Source organism: Sminthopsis crassicaudata, chromosome 3 (assembly GCF_048593235.1).
Source record: "Sminthopsis crassicaudata isolate SCR6 chromosome 3, ASM4859323v1, whole genome shotgun sequence".
Classification (NCBI taxonomy): Eukaryota; Metazoa; Chordata; class Mammalia; order Dasyuromorphia; family Dasyuridae; genus Sminthopsis; species Sminthopsis crassicaudata.
Genome location: NC_133619.1, coordinates 579,030,651 through 579,056,956, shown reverse-complemented (window position 1 = coordinate 579,056,956; position 26,306 = coordinate 579,030,651). Strand labels below are relative to the sequence as shown.

Here is a 26,306-nt window from a genome sequence, read left to right as displayed (position 1 = left end):
TTTTTAAAAAAAATTACTATTGTTACTTTCCAAACATTAGGAAATTAGGTGGTGCAGTATATTGAAAGCTGGACTTGTGTGACATATGAAAAATCTGTGTAATCAATAATCAATTTTAGTAATTATGTTAGCAGATAATTAACATTATGATGATTTGACTTTCTCTCATAAAATAAAGATTAATCATAGAGGCCACTCAATGCTTATATATTATAAGAAGAGTGAGTATTCCTGAAAGGTGGAAATTACTGAGAGAATGAATATCAGAATGAGACATTGGTTTACTTTAATGTAATGATCATGTCACTCAAGGACAAAGAGAGATTCATCACAAACCAGACCACTCCCATGTAGGACAATGTATACAAAAGAATCTATCCTCCATCTAGTCATTGAACAATGAACATTGGTGGTTTTTTTTTTTTTTTTTTTTGAGGCTGGGGTTGCTCAGAGTCACACAGCTAGGAAGTGTTAAGTGTCTGAGATCAGATTTGAACTTGGGTCCTCCTGAATTCAAAGCTGGTGCTCTATCCACTGCTCCATCTAGCTGCCCCCAACAATGAACATTGTTGAAGTAAAATTTCCACCTAGATTTTTTGGAGGGGGGAATGAATTCTTTGGGTAGGATCAGAAATGCCCTCGAGAGATTGGAGTATGAATGACAAAATTGAAAGGAAAAACTTCTTTCCCCTACCTCCCTGCCATATTAATTGGCTATTAATATAAGAAAGAAGTAATAATTTCTTTTACTTGGAATCAAGAAGACCTGGGATCAAATCTTGCCTCACATAATTACTAGATGTGTGACACTGGGAATGTCACTTAACCTTTATAGCTCCCAGTTTTCTCATTTGTAAAATAGGAGAAATAATATCACCTACTTCCCAGGGATGTTATGAGAATAAATTGAGATGTTTGTAAAGTGGAATAAACTCCAGTGGCTCCATATTGTCTTTAGTATGAAATAGTAATACTTCTATTTGCCATTTAAAACCCTTCACATCCCAGCTCCAACCTACTTTTGAAAACTTGTTATAGATTTTTTCCCTTCATGCAGTCTACTGTTTAATGAAACTGGTCTTTTTATTATTTCTAACCCATGCCTCTATTTCTCACCTCTGTACCTTTGCATAAGCTATTTCTTATCTCATTTTTGTGTTTTTTATATGTGCTCAGTATCATGAATTTCCTCACCTCTCCTCCCCAGAATCTATTGGTATGCCTATTTTCCTTTAAGAATGAACTAAAGGATGCCCAGCCCACAGGAGTGTCCCAGGCTAACAAGAGAAGACTAACTGACTGCTGTATCCTTGCTGTGGATGTTGCCCCTAGGGGAGGTCACTAGATGTGATCTTCATGTTTGCAGGGGGTGGGACTTCCTGGACAGTTCCTAGACATTTATGTATAGACCCTGGGTGGGGAAAACCATAAAGGTATTTCTGAAAACCTGATGAATAGATCCTATATCAGAGATGACTGTTGTCATCTAATGGATATATCTAAGTAGTCAATTTAAAAGGGATAGTGAAGAGGGTCTTCTTCAACCTGGAAGAATGGGAGCAAATAAGATTGAAATGGAAGAAATTGAGGTGACTGCCTTTTATGTTCAGTTTTGGTAAATCAGAATGCATCCTGATGGGAAGGCTCAAAATGGCCTTAGTCTATAACTTCAGGATGACTATTGTCTCTGCCATCATGGGACTTCAGAGACAACCTAAGGATTCCATCTACTTAAAAGGAAAACTGTGTGAATGTGGACCTGGTCAATGAGCTTATTATCACCCTGATAGCATATGAATGGGTAGGATGCAAAGGCCATCAATTTGGGCAATCATGCTGTGCTCCAGAACCCGGAAAGAAGCTCTGTTTACCACACACAAGGTCTGGAATTGACCAGAGAGATTTTGCACAGTCACACATCTTAGTGAGAATGGGAAAACTGGCCATTTCCATTCACAGAGGGAAGAAGATAGCCATTACATTCAGAATGGTCAGGGAAGGGATGTGCTGTGAGATGACCAGAAGGTCCTACTCTGGCATAGATTGGAAGGCTTACTGGTCTTCCTGGAAGGACAGCCTGTGAATTGGGGTATCTGCAATCCTGGCCAGCTGTGGCAGAATCAAGAGAAAATGACAACTTCTACAAACCTCATCTTCACTTTTTTTACTTTGGTCCTTAAAAAAAATAGACTCAGTTTAAGTACTGCCTTCTAAATGAAATGGGTCCTGCTCTTTCTTCAGTTGTAGATGCTCTCCTCTCCAAATATTCTGTATCAATTTTCCATCTACATAAATATAAGTATATGAAAACAGACACATATGTTCTTTTTCTCAGTCTCTGTTTCTCTGTCTTTGCCTGTCTCTTTGTTTCTCTGTTTCTGTCTCTGTATCTTTGTTTCTCTTTGTCCCTCTCTTTCTCTTCCCCTCTGTCTCTCTCTCTGTCTCTCTGTCTCTCCTGGGTAAGAATGTAAGTTTCTTGATGTCAGTTTTGTGTTTGTATTCCCAGTGCCTGTAACACTGTAGTCACTTAATAAATGTTTGTTGATTGAATGATTGCTAAAATAATCCAGCAAAATTCAACTTGACCATCAATTAAAAAATATGGACTTTCAGCAAAAGGGGGTAAAGTTTCTTTTCAAGAAAAAAAAGATAAGTAGGATATTTGATATTAATTTCATAGTCAATAAACTTTTTTTGTTAAATGATTTTATATATAATAGAATCCTAAGTACTGTAAATGCTATATATAGAAAAGGGACTAGAGTAGGGTTTTAAATAGATTTTCAGAATCTTGCTAATATCAATTTCAGAAACAATTATAGATTTGGATGTGATATACATTATTAAAATATTTTAAATTAAACCAAATAAGAAATGTCTAATTGTTCTAGGTATTACAAGAATGTAACTGAAAATGCCTTAGGTGAGTATAAAAACCACAAACCGAGGAATTTAATGATTTTGAAAATGAGGCCAGACTATATATAAAATATTTCATTTCCTAAATAACACTTTCTCCCTTTTTATGAGTACCACTTTTGAAATATGCAATCTCTTCTTTTATGAATTTTATCTATATTAAACTGTATCAATTTTAGTATTTCAAATGCAGACATGAATTAAAAAGTTAACCTAATAGGACAGATCCCATTAGAAATGTAGTTTCTGCTACTATATTGACCTATAAGATTATCATATCTATACATATTTTTGCCATCATCTAGCATCAAAAATCCCTGTATTTGATAAGCAAACACTAGTAAATACTTTGGTACTACTTTTATGTATCAGAGTTTACCTAAAGGAATTATTAATAAACCAGTTTAACTACTAAGCAAGGTTAAGAGTAAAATGTTTAGATTTACTGGTAAATTCTTTCTTGAAGCAAAAAGAAATCATCACCAGCATTTAAATTTTTGGTTGTTGAGCCATTTCAGTTTAGAGAAATGATTATTAAATAATCAATTATTGTGGATAGCTAGGATTAGGAAATCTCTGTCCTTGCCTCAAAATTTACTCCACTTAGACCATTTTGTCCAGGTGGAGTTGTTGCCCTACCTAAGTAGAGAAATTTACAAATAATTTAATCTAAGAATTTAATTTAATGTAATTTCAGGTTTCATTGTTTTTTTTTTCCTCAGGCTTGGGTTGGGGAAATATTGACCAAGGTTGGGAGTGGTCTGGAAAGAAATCATATAATATAAATCATATAATCAGAATCATCCCCTTCTCATTAAATTGGTCCATTTCTGATTATAATCTTCATTCTCTGAAGATTAACCAATCAGAGTTGATTTCTACCTTCAGAAATATCAACACTTCCAAGGGCATACAATCATTGAATGGGTTGCATGATGGCATTTGAGAGTGGCACTGACCCATTTTACTAATTATCTGCTACCATGATTAACACAATAATTAGTTACTCAGAAACTATGTCTCACATAGTTTTATCAGATCCTTGGGATGCCATTTGGGATTTTCTTAGCAAAGATACTGAACTGGTTTTTCATTTAGTTCTTCAGCTCATTTAAATTTATATTTGTAAAATCAATTCTGTGGTATTTGAAAAGTCGGAAGGTGAAATTCAACCTTAATTTTCTTGATTCCACACTTAGGAAAGAGATACTCATCCTGAAGTTTTTTTTTGTCCTTCATAATCCTAAATTTAAACAAGTTAAATTTAACAAAGTTAAATATTTAGTTAAGTAAAAGCCTTATTATGCTCAGGTAGGCCTCAATGGGTATTATCTTATATGTATAGGCCTTGTTCTTTACATTTGCAATACTGTCTATAGAGTTCCTTACTACATACTAAGAAGATGTGATTTGACCTTCAATAAAACTGAACCCACAAACCATTAAGGCACTATATGCCAGGCTCTTCCCATGTACTCCACATATTGAATCCCATAAAGATAATTTTGATTTCTTTTTTAGGGAACAATTCTAGCTTTTTCTTTTTTTGGGAGGGAGCTGAGAGGGAGGTTGAGTAATGTCATGATCTTCTTGTAATGTATTTAAGTAGTAAGGTAGTAAATAAAAATAAAATAAAATAAATAAAAATTACAAAGAAAGATTTCTTAGCTAGATGAGTAACTACAGTATTTTGGGTTGTTCACAAAGGATACCAGAACCAGAGCTATCTAATACAGTGGTTACTTATTGACAACTTGATTAAATTCTTAAAAATCCAGTGTTGTAAAAACTACACCGAACAATTTTCCATAATGATCTTGAAAAAATATCACTTAGTTATATGACAGAAACAGATAGAAACATTTTGATATGACACCATGACTACAGTTTACCAAAAGACACATAAGATGAATTCTTATACACTCAAGAATTATTAAAATTAATGTTTTGGCCAATTATATTTATAAACAGAAATTGACAATGTAAAATTGTTGTATAATTAATAATTTTAGATAGCTGTGATATAGCAGATTCAATTTAATCCCTACCTGTCTAAAAACAAAAGCAAAAAATCCTAAAAATATTAAGCCATAAAACCCTGTAGCATTTGCCTATAATTCAGTACTTACTATAATCATTATTCTAATATTTAAATCTGCATCTAAGGGATGAAGCATAGCCATATACTAGTAGTCTTTTTTTTTGTTTGTTTATTTTTCATTGAGTGAAAAAGGGAGGGAATTTAAGGTATAAAAAGACTGGAAAGATCAGAACAGGTTGGGGTGGGTTACATCACAGGTTCCAAAGGGCTTTGGATTTTATATTTGATTATAGTGGTGATTGGCAGCCACTGGGCTTTATTGAGAGGGAGTGGGGTGACATGCTCAGGACTTTGATATAAGATTTCACTTTGAAAAGTGAAACTTAGGAAGTTAAACAGATTCAAATATCAATAAAAAAACCAAACAAACCATTGTTCACATGCTTCTAGGTTTAGTTAAGATATTTGCTTACCAAGAAAGCTTGCTTTTTCTGATGGCCATTGAGAGAACAAGTAGCAGACATTTAAGGTCAACTTTTTTTTTAAGCTAATTAGAGTTTTCAAGCAGGATCCAGAAGCCAAGAATGCAATAAGTCTAACATTTTTCAGCTCTTGACATCTTTATTTCAAAAAGAGAAAGCAGGGAGAGAGAAGTTAAGTTGGTATTTACAGCTTAGGGATTTGGTGCAGGCCATGTCAGACAAGGGAGGAGGACCCTTCTTGGATAGGTAGGATTTATAACTTAGGTTTTTAGATAACATAACATAATTCTATTTCCAGGATAGTTTTGGACAAGGATGGAGTCAGAGTGATGTGTACTTATTGTTTTTCTTTTCTATCCTTCATTGTGTCCCAATGGTATGTGAAGATGATCTGAGCTTAACAAGAGCATAACAAGAGGAAGGAAAGAGAAGAGTGGAGAGCAATTGAATTTACACTTTTAAAAACAGAATATCAAAGATGAAGGACATCCTAGCAATGGAGTAGGAAGATGGGTTTACCTATTAGAAGATAAGCTTCCTTGAAGACAGGGATTGTCTTTCTTTTTTACTTTCATTTATATTCCCAAGCACTAAGCACAGAGTCTGACCATAATAAGTGCTTGCCAAATGCTTGTTGCCTGCTTCCCTAGAGGAGGAAGTGTTACCAAGAAATGCACTTATAACTGGAATGAGCAAAATTGATGAACAAGCATTTTCTCTTTAAAAACTTCATTTAATCTGAAGCTCATGAAAAACACAAGGAGAGGTCACTCAAGGGGAAGCTACTGAAATGGGGATATTATTATCGTAGAGATAAGTTTCTTAATCTGGGGCCTTGAACTTGTTAACAATTTTTTTTATGACATTTCAAAATAATTGGTTTCCTTTGTAATTTTCCATGTTTTATTTCCATTTAAAAACATTTCCCCCCCTTGGGATTCATGACACAAAAGAGGTCAAGAGTCCTTTTATTTGTAGTAATTCAGTTGATTGGAGAGTGGATAGTGGATAGAATGTAATAGATTCATGGATAGATATAAAAAGGAATCTTGAATTTTATTATGCTCTCTATTTTCTTTGGTTCTATATTCTTTCCTTAGAGAGAAATTGTTCCATGCTTTCCTAATCTGTTTATAATATTACCTTTTATGTATAAATCATGTACCAATTTTGACTTTATCCTGGTAAAGAGTATGAAATATTGGTCTATACCTAGTTTCTGTCATATTGTTTTCCAGTTTATTTTTCAAATAATGAGTTTTTGTTCCAAAAACTTGGATCTTTGGGTTTATCATATATTAAATTATTATGGTAATTTACTATTATACAATTTGTATTTATTTTTTCTAATAATCCATCACTCTTTTTTATTTTTAGCTAGTGCCAGACTATTTTTGAAAATTACTATTTTATGCTATTGTTTGAGATCTGGTATGCCTAGAATATCTTCCTTCACATTTTTTTCATCAATTTCCTTGATATCCTTGATCATTTGCTCTTCAAGATTTATTTTGTTATGATTTTTCTAGCTCTAAATAATTGACAAATGTCTAGAATGGTAAATGTCTAAAACAGCAATCTCACTTTTCAGATGAAAGCTTTGGGAATGGGTAGGGCAGAAGTGGGAATGTAGCCTAGGTTCTGAAACTCCAAATTCAATGTCCTCTGAACTATACTCCATTCTTTTTTTTCTTACTATATGCTGAATGTTTTATTTTAAAAAATAATTTTAATGTTTTTATTTTCAAAACATATGCATGGGTAATTTGACATCATTGCCCCTTGCATAGCCTTGGGTTTCAGATTTTCTCCTCCTTCCCCCCATCCCCTCCCTAGATGGCAAGCAATTCAATATATGTTAAACATGTTAAAATATATGTTAAACCCAATATTATACTCCATTCTTTATCAGTTAACTTTATTGGAATTGGTCTTATGTAGGAAATTCTTTTAAATGGGAAGAATTGTAGAGGGATGCAGATAGTGGGGGAACAGAATGAGGCTGAACACTGAAGGATATCTGGAGATATATCTCTGTCTTAGCTGGACAAGGGGATGGGGTAAGAGAGTTTTTCTCATTGTGTTTGATGGTCAGTCAGATTTTGTATTTGTGGAAGAGATACCTTGAGGAATTTCCTTAGTTTTTCTTCTTGGGATGGTAGTCTTAAGATAGTAATGTATTAAAAAGATCAACTTGCCAAAATTATATATATAAAAGGATAGTTTAACTTTGGGAAAACAATTAAGATACTGAATCACATAAATCAAGAAAGCAACAAAAACATAGTTTTATTGATGGATGTAGGAAAGGCTTTTCACAAAATACAATATTCATATGTATTAAAAACTGTAAAAGTATAGCCCCAGGAGGAGGAACTCACTACTTGAGAAAAAGTGATAGGAAAATTGAAAAGTAGTCTGATAGAAATTAAGTTCACACCTATACTTCGAACCATATACCAACATAAATTTCAAATGGATTTATAACCTAGACATGAAGATCTCATCATAAACAAAATAACAAGAAGAAAATTACCTTTCAGATCTATGTACAGAAAAAGATTTGATGATTAAATAATAAGAGATTAAATGGAGAATGTTGATTACATAATTTTTTACAAGGATTTTGTACAAACAGTTAAGTGTGTGAGGAGTATCTATTTATCAAGTTTCTCCAATGAAGAGTTCACATCCAAGATTAAAAGGAATTGATTCAAAGCATCAAATAAGAGTGATTTCAAAAGATTGATAATAAAATATACCTCTCACCTCTTAGATGAAATATATTAGATTTGAGATGCAGAATGAGATTTGCATTCTCAGACATGGCTAATGCTTTGATTTGTTTTGCTGAATTATGAACACTTATTGCAACAGATGATGATTTCTACTTGTACTGAGTGGTGGTTGGATTGGTAGATTACTGGATTACTGTGTAGTAATAAATATCAGAAGAAACACCAATAAACAGTTTTTTAAAAAATGTACAGAAAACAAAGCAGTGGAGACACATAGACACATTAAAATAGAACAGCCCAGTTACTACCTTGTTCTTTAATTTAATATATATATGCATACATACATACATACACACATATATATTTGTACATTTGTAAAAGCAAGTTGTGCATAAAAGAAGTTTATAGTTTCTTATATAAGACTCTTGGTCATTTTTACATTGTAATGCTTTCTTTGCTAATTACTAAGTCCACAATACAAAAGAAGAAAAGTAATGAGAATGAAGAGGGTCTGTTATATTACAAAGCAGTAATTATTAAAACTTCCAGTTTAAAAACAATGGAAAAGCTGATTAGTGAGATAGTCAAAGTGAGCAAAACCAAGAAGAAAAGAAACATACTCCTCTTTTTTGAGAAACTCAAGAAGAGCTAGAATCCTCAGTTAGTAACTCTTTTTTTTTGGACAAAAGCTGCTTGGAAGCATGGAAGGCAATTCAGTGGGAATCAAACATGGATCTATATCTTAGAAAATGTGCCATTATACATTCCAAATGTATTAGCAATCTAAATATGGGGTAAATCAAAAGACTTTTGGGAAACCCTGTATAAGAGGTCATGCTATTAAGAAAATCAAAGCAAAGTGGAAAATAATTTTTTTTAGATTTTATAAAGAATATTAGATATGGCTAAAATGCAATGACTATTGTTGCCTCTATATCTTTGAGGTTAAAACATACTTCTTCATTTCTATTGAAAAATAATAGCTATTGTAAGCACATGCTGCCAGTGGGAACCATTATTTTTTTTGTGTGTGTGGTTCACTTACCTGTTTTCTATTGAAAGGTCCTCTAGGCTTCTTTGTATATTGAGAAGTGATCAGGGCACTACAAAGAAAGGAATCAGTTTTTAAAAAGGAGCAAGAAGAGAGTGAGATTAGAATGACCCATATCCCACACTGAGTGAGGACAGAGGCAGACTTTGAATTCTTTTAACTGAAGCTAAGCATCTACTTTTAGTTTCAGAATGAATATTGATGAAGTTATGAGAGCTTTAAAGAAAGAGGAAATACTTGAATTTCCCGGATCAGTAAAAAGAAAGTAAAAGTTTCCCTTTTTATCTCTTTGTCCTTAGATCATGTTTATTTTCTACACTTAAAAGATTTTGATTATCTACCCTGTAGAAAACTCTCCACCTTTTGTTTTTTGTTTTTTGTTTAGGAAAAATTGATGAATTCTAATAGAAGGAAGATGATTTTTGTTTGGAGTTGTTGAGAGAGAGACAGAGAGAGAGAGAGAGAGAGAGAGAGAGAGAGAGAGACAGAGAGAGAGAGAGACAGAGAGAGACAGAGAGAGAGAGAGAGAGAGAGAGAGAGAGAGAGAGAGAGAGAGAGAGAGAGAGAGAGAGAGAGAGAGAGAGAGAGAGAGAGAGGGAGAATGAAAATGATTATTTTGGAAGGCTACAGACATGTAGGGGAAATCCAGCTCCTCAACACATCCCTGATTTCTAGCTTGCTTTCATAAAGACTCCAGAAAGTTCCCCTTAATCTGTTGCCTTTTCAATAGGTTGGGGAGGGAAGGGATTTGGATGGGAAAATAAAAATAAAATTGAAGGAAAAAAAGAAAGAAACTTTCCCCAGAGTGAGATTGAAGCCTTTCTCTGAAGGAGCAGAGATCTCATCTTGTTCCCATCTAAAGAACTTATTCACTCTTATCTGTGTTCTGAGATGCTTTCATCTGTATACCTTCTTAATTTCTGCTTGTTATTTTGCTTGGATAAGTGGATTTTGTTTCTATTTGCTATTTGTGAAGGGCTTTTGGTTATCTAGCATCTGGTGAATAGAAGTTCCACTGGCAAAGGTAAGCACACAATGCAATGCTGCTTTTTTTTTTTTTTTGAATCTATTAAAACCCCTAGAACAACAATATTTAGGGTAGAGACAGATTTAATTTTAGCCCAACATCACTTTTTTTTGGAGAGTGGAGAAAGGAGAACCTGGCCTCATGGGACCTCTAGCACCTTTCTGTCCCTTCCTGCTCGTTTCTCCTTCCCCAGTGGCTGATTGTTGTTGGCACTGTCTTGGGTTCTCCTCCCCTTAAGAGGTTGTTCCACTAGAGATCATTATTGATCACAAAATAGAAGATTTGGTTTTCCTCAAATTAAAAAGCTTTTGTACAAACAAAACTAATGCAAACAAGATTAGAAGGGAAGTAACAAATTGGGAAAATATTTTTACAGTTAAAGGTTCTGATAAAGGCCTCATTTCCAAAATATATAAAGAACTGACTCTAATTTATAAGAAATCAAACCATTTTCCAATTGATAAATGATCAAAGGATATGAACAGACAATTTTCAGATGATGAAATTGAAACTATATCCACTCATATGAAAAAGTGTTCCAAATCACTACTGATGAGAGAAATGCAAATTAAGACAACTCTGAGATACCACTACACACCTGACAGGAAAAAATAATGATGAATGTTGGAGGGGATGTGGAAAAACTGGGACACTGATGCATTGTTGGTGGAGTTGTGAAAGAATCTAGCCATTCTGGAGAGCAATCTGGAACTATGCCCAAAAAGTTATCAAACTGTGCATACCCTTTGATCCAGCAGTGCTACTACTGGGCTTATATCCCAAGGAAATACTAAAGAAGGGAAAGGGACCTGTATGTGCCAAAATGTTTGTGGCAGCTCTTTTCGTAGTGGCTAGAAACTGGAAAATGAATGGATGCCCATCAACTGGAGAATGGTTGGGTAAATTATGGTATATGAATGTTATGGAATATTATTGTTCTGTAAGAAATGACCAGCAGGAGGAATACAGAGAGACTTGGAGAGAATTACGTCAACTTATGCTGAGTGAAATGAGCAGAACCAGAAGATCACTATACACTTCAACAATGATATTGTATGAAAATGTATTCTAATTGAATATCTTCAACATAGAGAAGATCCAATTCAATTCCAGTTGATCAACGATGGACAGAAACAGCTATACCCAGAGAAGGAACACTGGGAAAGGAGTGTAAAATGTTTGCACTATTGTCTTTCTTCCCAGGTTACTTACACCTTCAGAATCCAATTCTTACAGTGCAACAAGAAATTTGGTTTTACACACATATATTGTATCTAGGATATACTGTAACACATTTAATATATATGGGATTGCCTGTCATCTAGGGGAGGGAGTAGAGGGATAATGTTGTAAAAGAAAATTACCCATGCATATGTACTGTCAAAAAATTACAATTATAAAATTAATAAATTAAAAAAAGAGGTTGTTCCAGACCTTATATCATATCAGTACATTCCCTGCCCTCAGCCCATCCAAGAGCTTTCAAAGGTCAATAGGTTTAAACAACCTATGTAGATATCTTGGACATGGTTTTATATTCATCTTACAGAGACCAGTAGTTTTATCCATTTAATGTATCCTTTTAATGACAGCCTAATCACTATGACTTCCAGCTTGGGCTCTGCAGAGTCCAAACTACTTATACCTTTTGCTAGGTATTTACCTTCCAGGTATACACAATTAAAGTTCCAATTGGTAGTTTTATATTCTAGTCTTAGAGAGTTGAAGCCAAAGAAAGTAGATTTGAAAGTGGAGACACTGAAGACCTGATATGATGGATTAAACACTTCCCTTTCTAACTCATCCTATATCATAAATATATCATGATATATATCATAATTATATATAAATTTATCATATATACCATATATCTATCATAAGTAAATAAATGAGTTACTCATCATAACTCATTTTTATGAAAAATGATAAATGGGAACTCCAAGGGCAAGTGGTGAAAGTATAGAGAGACCCTTGCATAATTTCTGCCTACTGTTATGTCCTTAGATAATGAGGCAAATTCACCAAAATACATTTCTCTTGTCTTATCAGGATAGAATTTTAGTTGTATGCCTCTAAGAACAGGGATATATACTCCTTCAAGAAGTTGGATGGCTCATGTCAAACAAAAATGGAAGACTTTGAAGAGGAAATTTTTTTCATGTAGTATTCTCTGGAGGTACAGCATATTCTGACCATATCATTAAATTTCATGCAAGAGGGAATCTTAGAGTAAGTGTAGGCAATGGCAGTGATACCAAAAGACTCACTGAGATTCAGAGGCTGGATCTTCCATCTCCTCTTTGTTTCTCCCACACATCATTTAACTGGAGGTATATACTTTCCTCTCTTCAGCCAAGAGTTCTTTTGCCCTCTTCATCATGTCCTTTTCACATCTCATATATTTGTCATAAAAAGCATTCTGTTCATGGCTCCTGTAACTTTTCTTAAATGTAAATTTCAGCTGAGGAGAAAAAGGAAATTTCAGCTTTAACCAGGATACTTTTAACTCTTAATGTTTCTGATAATTAAAAAAAAGAAGTGTGCAGATATGTTTGTATTTACATCTGTTCACATGTGCACATGTACTTGCTCATACACATACATATATACCTTACTGCTCCTTACATATATGAACCATTTTGGTTGTTTCCCCCAATGTGCAAAGGGCATTAAGTATTATAGGTATAGTGAGTCACCAGTTAGCTAGGATATATTTAAAATTTTAAAGATATTTCAGAGATGTAGTGATTGGAGAAACAAAGAATAAGGACTAAGAAGGAGTTATCTGATTTGTCTGCCTTTTGGCCTTAGCAAAGTCAAGGACTGTGCTAGGAAGCAGCATGATACTTTGGACAGAACCTTTGAGTTTGAAATCAGATCACCTGGGGTCGCAACTTGGCTCTATGTCCAAACTTGGGTAAATCACTCCCCATCGCTAAATTCTTCATGTGTAAGAAAAGGAAATTTAGCCACTTGACCTTTGAGGTCCTTGCAGCTTTGTCTATGATTCTATGACTGACTTCATAAATAATATGCTTCCTTTTTCCTTCCCTCCAGGCTTATTTGGGCTAATTCGTTCCATTAGATCATGAGGTCAGGGTGAATAGTACTATACTGAAAGAGTGAAAAAAACCAAGCAAATATAGTCTCAGAGGAAGTGGTTTCCAGAGGCATTGTAAAATTATGAGAGAAAGAAGCAAAGTGGGCAAAAGCAGGTAATATTTGGGATAATACTTAACTTTGCTAGCTTGAAAGAAATGTCAGCAATATTGTATATGATGCAGTGATTCTAAAAAAAACAAAACTGAATGGGAAAAGGTACAAGGAAGTGATTAATTATAGTATAAAAATGGGACATGAAGAATTAAATCAGAGAAAGCAGATTAGGGGGGAGGGCTGGTATTGTATTTTTATTCTCATCTGGGATGAAGAGGAAATAATGTGTACATTTGGAAGGGTGTAGAACATGCCTTCTGAACATGTAGAGAAGTAAGAAAACTGGGGAATGGAGGGGAGGGACTTTTAGAAGGGTTTGTAGATCGGGGTTTGGGGAAGTGAGCGGATGAGGAGACTTTGGGAGAGATGTGTAGATTGAGATTGCGGGAGGAGGAGAAAAGGGATGGGAAAGTTCTTGGAGGGATGGGTGAAGTGGGAGGATGGAGGGAGAAAGTAGGTAAAAGGGATAGGCTAAAAAGAGAGTCCAAGAAAGAAAATAAGATGGAGGGAAATTTACAAATTGTAATTATAATTCTGAATGCAAATGGGATGTTTATAGCAGTTCCCTTTATGGTGTCAAAAACCTGAAAATTCCCATCAATTGGGGAATGATTGAACAAATTGTGGTGTATGGTTTTGATAGAATATGATGTACCATAAGAAACGATGATCTCAATGATCTTAGAAAAGCATGGAAACAGTTTCATGACATGATGAAGAATGAAGCAAGAAAAAGCAAGAGAGCATTGTATATGAAATGGACAAAGGGTTGGTCTCCCCTCTCCGCCCTCTGTTCTAGGACAAAGGGTCTCTAGCTGGAAGAGAAAAGTTTGTTCAAGCTAGATTAAAGGAGGTGTTTTACACTTCAAAGAGATTTCTTAACAATAAGGAGTATCTAATCCACAAGGATGGTTGCCTGATGATATTCCTTAGCCCAGATCTCTCCCAAAATAATCTATGTTAAAAATCTGCCATTATAAGCCCCTATCTTTCTCCTGTAAGCGGGGAGACAAGTTACTGTTTAACGTCAAATGTAACCACAAGACTGAACCTGAATGCTTATAAACCTGTCCCTACTTCTGTTTGAGATGATATTCTACCCAGAGATCCCTCTTGCCAGCGAATAAACATTCTCTAAATTACAAACAGCTTGGCTATCTTGAATTTTATTGCCTGGGCTATCTCATATACAATAACAGAAATATATATGTATTTTTTTTCCTGAGACAATTGTAGTTAAGTGACTTTCACAGAATCACACTCTTAGGAAGTGTTAAGGGTCTGAGATCAGATTTGAACTCAGGTCCTCTTGACTTCAGGGCTGGTGCTCTAGCCATTGTGCCACCCAGTTGCCCCAGCAATATTGTTTGAAGAATGACTTGGTACAAGTATTATAAATACATAAATTAAAAATAAAGGACATATGAAGAAAGATGCTTTTTGTATCCAGAGAAAGAACTGATAAATAGAAATAAATATGGAATAATTTTACAAAATGTATACCTATTTTTATCTAATGGTAGCAGTCACTAGGGTAAGAGGGAGGCAAAATATTTATGTGATAACTTTGTTGTATATTTAGAGGGAAACGAACGTTGTATAGTAGTTTTACAGTTTTGTGTATAATCATCTTTTTTACTGTACTATGTTATGGAAAGATTTGTTTAATTCCTTAAACTAAAAACAAAATAAATAAATAAATAAAACTATTTTAGAAAAACTGGCAACAAGGTTCACTGAATCTGTAGCACAATTTCTTCTTTCTGACTTTCTATTTTTTCCTATGGGAATGCATAATAACCTTGTGGATGAGGAGAAGTCTTAGAGTTTAATAACTTTATCAGAGAGAATCTACTGGTAGCCATGATACATGGTAGCAAGCCTGGTGAAGAGACATGCTTGAACTAGTCCTGCAGTGGATGGCCCTGAAACCTATAATCAAGTGTTGTCTATGTCTCTCTTAGAACTGAATTGAGATTAAAGGACTTCCAGAGCCAGAGAAAGTATTAGTCATCTCAGGTAATAGAGAGTAGTGGTGGAACTACTACTGTAAATTTGAGTCTATTCTCCTTATGGATTAAAATGTTAAAGGAGAGGATGATTCAAGATTTGGGAATTTTACACTGGACTTTTGTTGATATGCCTTAGTTTGCTTTTTAATTCAACAGAGATGTTTGTTAAAAGAAATCATCCTGTTTATATATCTTAAAACCATATGTTTTGAAAGCCTTGTTCTGTGACCGACTCTTGTTTCTGTTTTTCATGATCTAAGTCTCTGAAGCATGTTATTAATTTCTAGAGATTTAATCTTATATAAAATTCACAATGCTCCAATAATTGTTCCAGGACCTTATGTTTTCTCATGATTTCAAGGTTAAATTACCCTTGATTAATCTTAGGAGGAGAGGAACATCCCAGTTACTGAAGTTTCTAGCTTTCTGGGAATTCTCTATACTTGCCTATAGGAAATAAGCCTCTATCTATCTTAGGAGTTTTTCATTAGAATTTAGAGTAACCCAGTTTATCAAGAAGAAAACCAACCGGAGAGGGCTGGGTAGAGGTGAATTCTTTTGCCCAGGTTGCTGGAGGTAGCTGAATCTCATGGTTAGGTGTTGTTCTAACAGGAAGGATTGTTCAAGAGGAACTGAAGACATTTTTTTTCTACCTCCTCATTTAATATGTCTCTCTCCTTTCTCCCCTCATCCATTAATTGTTAAGCAATCAGAGTTGATTTCCATCCTCAGGAAGATGTCCTTTTTCAAAGGCTTTTAAAATATTCAATATTTTCCAAGAAGAGAAAGTCAAATGGCCATTTAAAAATTATCTGCTAACCATAATTAGTACAATTATCAGTCACTCAGAAACTATGTCTCTTGAACTTTTCATATGTCATAATTGGAAATAATCAGTAGAGGGAAGGCACTGTAGGGCAGCTAAGTGGTGTAATAGTTAGAGCATAGGACTGAAGTCAGAAAGATCTGAATTCAAACCTTGGCTGAGACACTGATTTTGTGACCCCTATGCAAGTCACTTAACCCCTATTTGCTTCAGTTCCTCATTTGTAAAATGAGGACCCACTGGAGAAAGAGGTGGCAAACCACTTCAGTATTTTTGCCAAGAAAATCTGTCAGGCACTACAAGTCAGGCTTAGCTGAATGACTGAAAAACAATTGGTATTGAGGGGATCTGGGCATGGTTCTTGTAAGAGATGAAGTTCAGTTTGGACTTAAAGGAATCCAGGAAATGAAGATGAAGGAGGGCAGCATTCCATACACAAAGGACAGTCAATGAAAATTCAGGGAGCTGGGAGATGGAGTGTTTTTGAAAAGGGACAGCATGACGGATAGTTCATTGGGTCATATGTCCCGTCCCGCGAGACTCAGTCATTCGTGGGGAATAGAGGAGGATCCAGCCTGGAAGAAAATGGGCGAGAAAGAAGAGGGAGACCAAGCAGATCTTGTCAAGGTCTCATTTATTGATGGAAACAGCTCAAGTTATATAGGGTAGATCTAGGTGCAATACATGAGGACAAAGTTGGGAGGGGAAAGGGGGCAGGGGAGAGTAAAGGTATGTGCTACCTGCGAGAAAGGGTATGGGGGGGGACTGCAGGAAGGAGCAGACATTCCAGGAGGAGGAGGGGAAAGAGCATCCTGTGGTTACAATTCTTATCTGAGTCTCTAGGGTCGTTAAGCCCTGAGACATCTCTGTGGTTAATACAATACCATGGCTATGTGTTTACAAGTGTGGGGGTCGTTCTGCTTCTCTAGCCACCTGGTCACCATCTATTGCTAGATGCAAAGTTTATGGTCTGGTAATATTCCATGACTATAGTTCCTGTCACCGACAGTCATAGAATACATGAATGACACTACTGTATAATAAGACAGGAAAGGTAAAAAAGAAGCCTGCTTATGAAGAGCTTTAAAGACCAAACAGGTTTTTCTATTTGACCCTGGAAATTATAGGAAACTGCTAAAGCGGCTAGCGGTCAGGGTGGAAGGTCTAGTCAGATTTGCATTTTAGGAAGAATAGTTTGGTAGAGGAGTAGATGAAGGACTGGAGCTGGGAGAGACTTGAAGCAAGAAGACCCACAAGAAGATTCATGAAGTATCAAGGTATAAAGTGAGGAGGATTTGCCCTGTCAGTGTTAGAGGAAGTAAAAGGTTGTAGGTGGCAGGTAGGTGGCCCAATGGATCTTGTGCCAAGTTTGGAATCAGGAGCTCCTGATTGCAAATCTGGCTTCAGACACTTCCTACCCTTGTGATGCTTAACCTCTGCCTCAGCTTTCTCAAATGTTAACTGAAAATAATAAAAGTACCTACTTCCCGTGGTGGTTGTAAAGTTCAAATGAGATAGTTATTAAGCACTTAGCAGAGTGATTGGTACATAGTAGATACTATATCAGTCATTATTATTGTTATTGTCATTATTGTATAAGAAAAATGTTTCAGAAAGCAAAATCCACAGGACTTATCCACTAATTAGATAAGGGTGGTGAGCGATGGGGGAAGATATTAGAATAACATATAGGTTTCAAGCCTGAGAGGATATGCCCTGGACAACAAATAACAGAGAAGTTGAGAAGACAACTTTTTTTTTAGATTTTTTTTTTGAATGAGTTCCGTTTTGGACATGTTGAGTTTAAGTGGTCTAGAGAGAATCAGAGAAGATAAAATGCACAACTTCAATTAAAAGTTTGTCAACAACAAATCCAGTGCAGTTAAAATTACAAATTATTCAGTTAAATGGGAGTAAAAATCATTTCAGTAAGTGTCTCAATTAAGAGTTTCAAATCAATATATGTATTATATATATATGTATAATACGTACATGTACTGTGTATATATACATATCTGTTATAATTTAAATTTATAAGACTGGAAACCACTCCCCAATAGATAAGTGATAAAAGAATATAAATGTACAGTTTTAAAGGAAAAAATGCAACCATCAATAATCAAATAAAATGCTCTTAATTATTAGAAACAGAAAAATACAAATTAAATATGAAATTCCATCTCTTAGTCACTGGCAAAAAGTTTTCAGAAGCAGAAGCCAAGTTCCAACTAAAAACTATAGATAGGATCTCCTTCTGAAGTACCACTATCAGCTTCTTCTGAGAAAACATCCAAGGAGTGGGATGTGTGGAGCATTGGGGGATTTCCAGGAAACGACTGGATGCAATGGGAATATCCACCACCAGGGGGCAACAAGGTGCTATCATCTTGTAGCATTGTCAAAATCCTTGAGGACTTTAATGGAAGAGTTTGGTGTGACTGGAGATCAGAGAGGCTGATGGGGATAGGGCAGGGAAAAAGCTAAGTTTCTTTAGAAAGAATTCAAGTAGAAACTTCTGAGGTGCAGAGGCTGGGTTCCCACAAAAAGCCATAGTGCCATCTTCCCAAGGACGAGGCTATTAATGTTTCCTGTGGGGAGAAGAGATGGGGAATGAAAGGAAGGAATGAGGAGGGAAAGGGCAACAAAAGAAGGGGAAAGAGAAGGGATGAAGATGAGTAGAATAGGAGGCTGGGAAAGGGGAAAGGGAACAGGAGAGGGAGAAAACATAGTACAGAAGGATGGGGAAAAGAGACAGGGAGAAAATGAAGAAAAAGAACCATGAAGAGGGAAAAGGTGAGGAAGATTCAGATAGAAAAGAGGATAGAGAGAATTAGAGAAAAGGAAAGGCATCAATGAAATAGAAAAAGAATAAGGGAAAGGAAGCAAGAGAAGGAAATGAGGAGAGGCACATGAGGAGAGGGGAAGGTAAGTCAAGCATTTGAAAAGCTATCTATTAAATGTCCATCATGTGACAAGAAGAGAGGGATGCAAAGATGGGAACAGGGACTGAGCTGAGAAAGGAGAACATGGACAGAAGGGCATATAGGAATGGGAAGAGAGCTGGGAAATTTGGATGGAAGCATCAAATAACTTACCTGATTTAACCACACAGCTTTGACTCTTCTCTTCTGAAATGTAAAGAGAAATGATGTCAGTTCTAATCTAGGTCCATATCCTACCCTGCCTCTTATTCAAATCCTTGTTACTGTGACATATCATTGCCACTTCTGGAAAAGTGAAGGATAGGATGAAATGTTACTTCCTTCTAGAAAAGCTTCCCTGCTATAAGTATATCTTCCCTGCTCTGAGACCCCACAGCCCCATGCTGCCTCCTGTCTATATTGCAGTAGTTATGTGTTTGTATATGATTTGCCCTCTGAGAGAGTGAGCTTTAAGAGGAAAGAGCCAGCCTCCATCCTTGTCTTCTGAAGCATAGCTAAGCATATCATTAATGGCACAGTGGGACTAGGGCAGGGAGAACATATTAAGATTCCCCTCTCCTTGCCTCAGGTTTTCCCTTTGGAAAATGGGGACATGATTTCCCTCTCTGCCCCCATCTCCCATTTCAAACACTGGTCATAGAGAGACAGTTTGGCTAGAACTTGGATGTTAGTGACTCTCAGTTTACAAAATAGCTGCATATGATAAGATAATCCTCACTTGTACTTTGATTTTTGGTTCACAAGGAGTTTTCATATCTATGATCTCATAAGACCTTGATATTAGCTACCTGTGGAGGGAATAAAATTCCCATTTTCAAAATGGTGAAACTGAGGTTCTGAGAGGGATTTGCCGAAGATCACAAAAGGACTCTATAATAAAGTTAGGAATTCCAACCTCAAGCCTACAATCCAATTTTTTATGTCTCAAAGGCATGGTCATTGAAGGCCAGCAACTAAGTATAAATCATCATAGACTTTTAGAACTGAAAGGGACCTTAAAGACCAGTGAGGGGCAGCTAGATGGTACAGTAGCTAGAGCACTGACCTTGGAGTCAGGAGGACCTGGCCTCAGACACTTGACCCTTACTAGCTGTGTTCTCCTGGGTAAATCACTTAACCCCATTTATCTTCTCTCCTCATCCCATCCCAAATAAATAAATAAACAAAACCAGTAAGTGCAATCTCTCATTTTGTAAAATAAACTGAGGCCCAGAGAAGGAAATAGACCTGTTATGTTCAAACTTCAAATTGATGTCAGGATTGGGCTCAGAGCCAAAGTTTTCCATATCCAAGACCAGGACTCTTGAGCTGTAGAGGGCCAGGAGGTAAGAATCCATTCCAGGTCTTGAATTTTACAGTAACTTGGCTCACCAAAACTCCCTTTTCTTATTGAAATAGCAGAGACTGCTTGTCAATATAATAAATTCTCCAGCGACTGAAGCAAAATACAAACACTACTCTTTGGATTTAAGGCAAATCTTTGAAGTTAGGACAGGCAAGACAGTCCATAATGGAGACTAAAGGCATTTGGGAGAAAGATACTTGAGACAATGGTATGATAAACTTTACCCTGATGCATGTATCTCAATTATTTGCACCTCTAAGTAACCAAGATCCAGGGCTTAATCATTTACATCTCAATAGATCTTGTTTGTTAGAGAAAACTATAGGAATTTCAAAGAGTGTACTTTGTATCCAGTCTATGAGCATTTGAGGTATATATATATATATATATATATATATATATATATATATATATATATATATATATATATATATATATATATATTTACTTATTTATTTATCTCTCTGATTAATAAACTTTGAAGAGTTCTGTAATGTTCTTGGTGATTTTCTGGAAGTCTTGGAACAACCTTCATTTCAGTTGAGTAATCACCACAAGAACAACCAGGTGTTAAAGTCCAAATCCTTTATTATCTCCTTCACGATCTAGTTTCCTTGCCTGGCACCCTGGGCTAGCTTTCTTAGAGGTCTTCAGGAGTCTTGGTCTCAGTGGAGAAGTGCAGGAGGCCAGGCCAGCCACTATGAGGCTGATGAATCTCTCTGAGTCCAATGGCTTGTGCTTCAGCCTCCAGCCACCACAAGGAGAATGATGGAATGAATCTGTTTCTCAGTTCTCTTGTCTTCTCTGGCTCTGTCTCCAAGACTCTCAGTCCCCCAGGAGAGCCACCATGATGGTGTGACCTGAAGTGAATGAATCTGGCTCTGTGCTCCACCCTGGCTGAGATTGTCCCAGCTTATATGGTCTAGTGCAGTTAAATCCATTCATCATACTGAGTATAAGCCAATTGTTATATCACTAGGGAACCATTATTTGTTGTAATCAATCATACTGAACTAGAGAACTATTGTTCACCATGCTAAACTAGATAAGCATTGTCTCATCAATTCCACTGAGTTAGCACCTTGTAAGAATCTTTGCTTCAAGTTCAGAGTTCTGGTCCATAACAGAGTTCTAACTGGATTCTTTCTCCTGGCTTCCTGACCTCACACCCTTCATTCACTACAGGAGCTGGACTCCAACATTGAGCTCCCCCCCTTTTTTTCCTATACTACAACCTTCCCATTTTTGCTCTCCAATGTCCCAGCTCCCAGTCTGCTGTGATCAATACTCAGATAGGCACAGTTGCTACATGTTTGTCTGAGACTTCTGAGAGTCACCAGACTCTCCTGGGAAAAGTTAGATACAGAGAAAACCTCACTGGGTGGGATGAGCACTTCTCGCTCATCGGGGAAGACTGAGAAGTTCTTAATGGAGACCCCAAAGCATGTGCTCAGGGTAAAGAGGGTAGCATTGCCGAACCTCTGGGCCACCTGCTGCTCCTCAGAAGTAGAGGAGAATTGGCCAAGACAGATGTTGTCTTGGGCTTAAAGTGGGTGTTTCCCACCCCTCTGAATACAGTCTGCAGAGAGTCCTCCTTACAGCTCTCAGGAGCCCTCAGCAGTTGCAGGGCTCGCGTCAGGTAGAAATGCCAGGCCTTGAAGGCAAAATCGTCCATGTAGGCCTCAATAGACCTGCCCTGTTTCCTCACAGCTGAGTTGAGCTCCCGATGTCAGGGGTTGGATGAGTTAGTATAGACCATGATAGCCACTACATGCTGGATCTGAAATCCTGGGGGCAGGGAGAGGTTCTGATAACTTTTCAAAGAAGCTGTGGCAGCCTGCCATGATTCTCTGAACAGATTGTGCTGAGCCATTTCTTTATGAAGCAGGATGGGGGCAACGTGCTCCATATCCTCCACACAGCCAGTGTAAGCATCATCAAAAGTATCTGGAGCCATGTCAAGAATTATGGTCTTGCCTTTTGTCTATGGTGGGATAGAAGAAGAGAGAGAAGATATGAAGAAGGTACTCAGGGTCTCTGGGCTTTTATGGCCACCAATAAGGCTTTATTAATTCAGAAAACGTTATATTGTCTCTCCCCCCCCCCCCACTGGATGAGCTCTTTGAAAGCAGGGACTACCCTTTGTTTTTCTTTGTGTCCCTGAGATAAAACTAGGCCCATGCAGTGTGGAACTTCAGCCTAGAAGGAAAGTGCTTGCACCCTGAGGGAAGGGATCAGGCCTTCTCTTGTCTGTGCCAGGCACAGAGTAGGCAATGAGCAAATGTTTGTTGACTGACTGACAATGGCAGGCAGTATAGTATGAAAAAGCACTGTCTCTGAATTCAAGACATGAATTCAATTCTTCCTTTGCTGGTTATTGCCTTTACTTTCTTGTGGCTCAGTTTTCTCAACTATAAAATGCAGCATGGAGATAGCTTGCAGAATGCTGCTGAGTCAGGAAGACATAGTTCAAATACAGCCTCAGACATCAGCTGTGTGACTGTGGGCAAGCCATAAAACCCTGTTTGCCTCAGTTTGAAGTGGGTTATGATACCTTTAAGAAACTGTATTTCCTATTGATCTGTGATTCCTTTCAGATTCCCAGCCCCTCCTGGCTGAGGCATATCTTTCCCAGATAAATTATCTTTCCAGGATGCCAGATGTTCAATTACAAATCCTGGTCAAAAGCATCTCTTTGAATTCCAATAGGAGGTTGGGGCTTGTCCCAGCCCCTACTGGTTCTGACCTGCTCAGCTTCCCAACCCCCACTAAGATACCCAATATAATGAGCTTCCGTGGCTCACTCAACTGCCAGGACTTTCTGTCCACTGAGAACTGCATTCTCAGTGCAAAACTCCATTTTCCATAGACCTGCCACTATAGAGGTCAGTCTCTGGTTAAACTGATTTCTATCTAATGATAAACTTTCATTTTGCAACTAATATTCTGGAATGAGTGAATTCTTTCACTCCCAAAACCTGCAGCCGATTTAAAGGGGATTCTTAATGACTCTCTTATAGTTACTAACCTCTAGACCACCAGGAATCTAGACTACTCTAAACCTCATCAAGTTCCTTAACTGTAAAATGAACTGGAGAAGAGAATGGGAAACCACTCCAGAATCTTTGCCAAGAAGACCTCAGATAGGATCATGAAGAGTGGGACTTGACTGGAAAAATGATAGAACAACACGAGGCGTTGGGCTACATGGATTGTGGATTCTGGATCTATGAGCAGGAAGTAACTTGCTCAGAGTTAGGCAGCTGGTAGTGTTAGCATTGCAATTGGAATTCAGCTTTCTCAGTGGTTATTTTACTGGGTTCAAAGACCCTTGTCCTGTAGGAAAGACAGAAGATCTGCTCCCTTCTCTCAAGGTGCAAGTACCTTCCTTCTAGACTGGACCTCTGCTAGTTTATCTAAACTTTTCTTCTGCTCTGGGGATGACTCAAGGGTTCAAGAGGTACTTGTAAAACATCTGCCAAGATTTACCTTCCTAGTTTGAGCTTACTCTAGTCTCCTCTCCACAGTATCTTAGCCAGAAAAATCTATACTCCTCATGTGAGCAGTATTTAAGGCCAGACAAGTGAGTCTTTGCTCCAAGGCTCATAGGTAGAGAGGTAGCACTACATACATCAAGAGGAAGTCATGAATATTTTAACTGCTAGCATCAGATGTAGTCATCTAGTCTATCAGTTTTTCTGTCTCTTAAATTACTTCTCAAATATTGGTGGGGCTTCCTCCTGCTTTGTCCTAACTTGGGATCACAGCGTCCTTTATAGCAATGGAAAGGATCTTAGAAGGTCTCTTCTCATTTTTGGAAATAAGGAAATTCAGGTCCAGAGAACTGAGCTGATTTTGTCTAAGGGTTTCCCAGCTTTAAGCAGAAGAAGGGGAGATTTGAACTCATGAGCTCTGACTCCAGAATGGGAGTTGAATTTAGCTTCAAATATTTACTTGCTATGTGACCCTGGACAAGTCTGCTTCAATTTCTTTAATTGGAAAAATAGGAATAATAATAGCATCTGCTTCTCAGGGTGGTGGTGAAGATTAAAGGAGATGACATTTTAAAAAGTGCTTTATTAACTTTAAAGGTGTATTAGTTATTCATAGTATGTACAATGTATTTCTAAAATGCTGTTATCATTTAAGTGTTATTATTGTTAGGCTCTAGGAAAAGAGGAGGAAGGATAGATTGCTTTTAGCTGGGAGGGGTTAGAGAAGGTTTTGAGGAGAAGGTGGCACTTGAGGGGAGCTAGCCTGATTGAATATATATAGAGAGGAAATTGCAATTAGCCCATGATGAGTAGTCTGGTCTGGATGGAGCACAGAGGGGATATAGGGGAGATGGGGATTGGACTTGTGGTTTCATTGATTTAGGGTATTCCAAGATGAGGAAGCCCTTTCTGCTAATGCAAGTCAGCGTCTTCTCTGAAACTTTGTCTTAGAAAATTGTGCGGGGAACTAGGGAGTAAAAGACATGCTTTAAGTTACTCAGCCACCATGTGCCCAATATGGAACTAGATCTCAAATCTTTCTAACTGTGAAACCAGCTCTCAGTCCATGACATCATATTCAAGAGGACTGAGAAGGGCAATAAAATGAAAAAAAAAAAGCCTATTAATAGATAGCTCAGTATCTGACAGTGGAGGCAGACTTCTGAAGTGTTTACATTTGATCTTACTAGCATAGTAATGATATTATATTATATTATATTAGAATGATATTATAGCTATCCACTTTAATATGTGCCTTAGTCCTGAGTTTGTTTCTGGAGTTTGAGAACAGACAAAGATTTAGTCCTGATTTCTGTTTTCAGAGATCAGAGTAACCTGGAGCACTGTGGGAAGATTTCCTGGAAAGGTGGAATTTGATGAGGAACAGAGGTGAGAGCAGAGCTTTCTATGATGCACTCAAAGAGCACATTGCTGTAGCAGAGTTTGGACAAAGATAGTGGAGAAGACATCTCAAAAATGCTGAAAACCCAAATGGAACTGATTTTGGGGAAAGCTGTTGCTGACATACCTGCAGTTAGGAGCTGGCATGTGGGCTCCAGGACTTTCTTAGTGTGAGAAACAGAATGGTGGTGAGCAATGTTTGTGTGTTGGAGAGAGAGGGGGGAGCCATACCTGAGAGATTTGCAGTGAAATGAAGACCACATAGGTAACCACAGCAATGGTGAGAAAGCACATCATGTCCTGTTTCTCTGGGAGCTGCAGAGGCAAGATAATGTTTTTAGTCCATCATACCTTTTTTATTCTAACTTTTTATTTTCAAGATAAATGCATGGGCAATTTTTCAGCATTGACCCTCGCAAAACCTTCTGTTCCAACTTTTCCCCTCCTTCCCCTCACTCCCTCCCCCAGATGGCAGGTAGACCAATACATATTAAATATGTCAACGTATATGTTAAATACAATATAGTACACCACACTTTTTAAAGAAAAGGAATTATTTTTCTATTTGTTATTACATATCTATTTTTTGTAATAATTATTATTTAACTTCACTCTTAGTAAAAAAGGAAAATAGACTCAGAGAGGGTTGATGGTATATTCATCATCAGAGAGATGGAAGATGTATCTCTGCTCTTTATTATTTTAGCATTAAAGATCTGTCCAACTCCTCGTCAGTGCTTCCTATATGCCAAGCCTTGAACCAACTAAAGAAGCAGTGAGGATTCAGAAAAAAGCTAAACAACTGCTATCTC

The 26,306-nt window shown here is 36.9% G+C and overlaps 2 protein-coding genes and 1 pseudogene across 5 annotated transcripts in view; all 3 read right to left on the bottom strand.

Annotated features, from left to right (window-relative positions):
• The window catches only part of LOC141563591 (ecto-ADP-ribosyltransferase 5-like), a 41,251-nt gene extending 31,823 nt beyond the window's left edge, over positions 1–9,428 (bottom strand). Inside the window, exon 1 of one of the 2 annotated variants that reach the window (XM_074304910.1) lies at positions 9,226–9,428. The gene's annotated coding sequence lies outside the window, so the exon portion shown is untranslated. The remainder of the gene's footprint in view (positions 1–9,225) is intronic. The other variant, XM_074304908.1, reaches the window with a different exon arrangement.
• LOC141563590 (ecto-ADP-ribosyltransferase 5-like) overlaps positions 1–25,806 on the bottom strand; it is a 77,877-nt gene extending 52,071 nt beyond the window's left edge. For 2 of the 3 annotated variants that reach the window (XM_074304905.1, XM_074304907.1), the window contains exon 1: positions 25,726–25,805. In XM_074304905.1, coding sequence (XP_074161006.1) covers positions 25,726–25,791 — 66 coding nt within the window. In that variant the 5' untranslated portion in view covers positions 25,792–25,805. Of the gene's footprint in view, positions 1–25,725 lie in introns of all 3 variants that reach the window. The other variant, XM_074304906.1, reaches the window with a different exon arrangement.
• Positions 21,816–22,588, bottom strand: LOC141559833 (ecto-ADP-ribosyltransferase 5 pseudogene; annotated as a pseudogene).
• Positions 25,807–26,306: the final 500 nt, after the last annotated feature.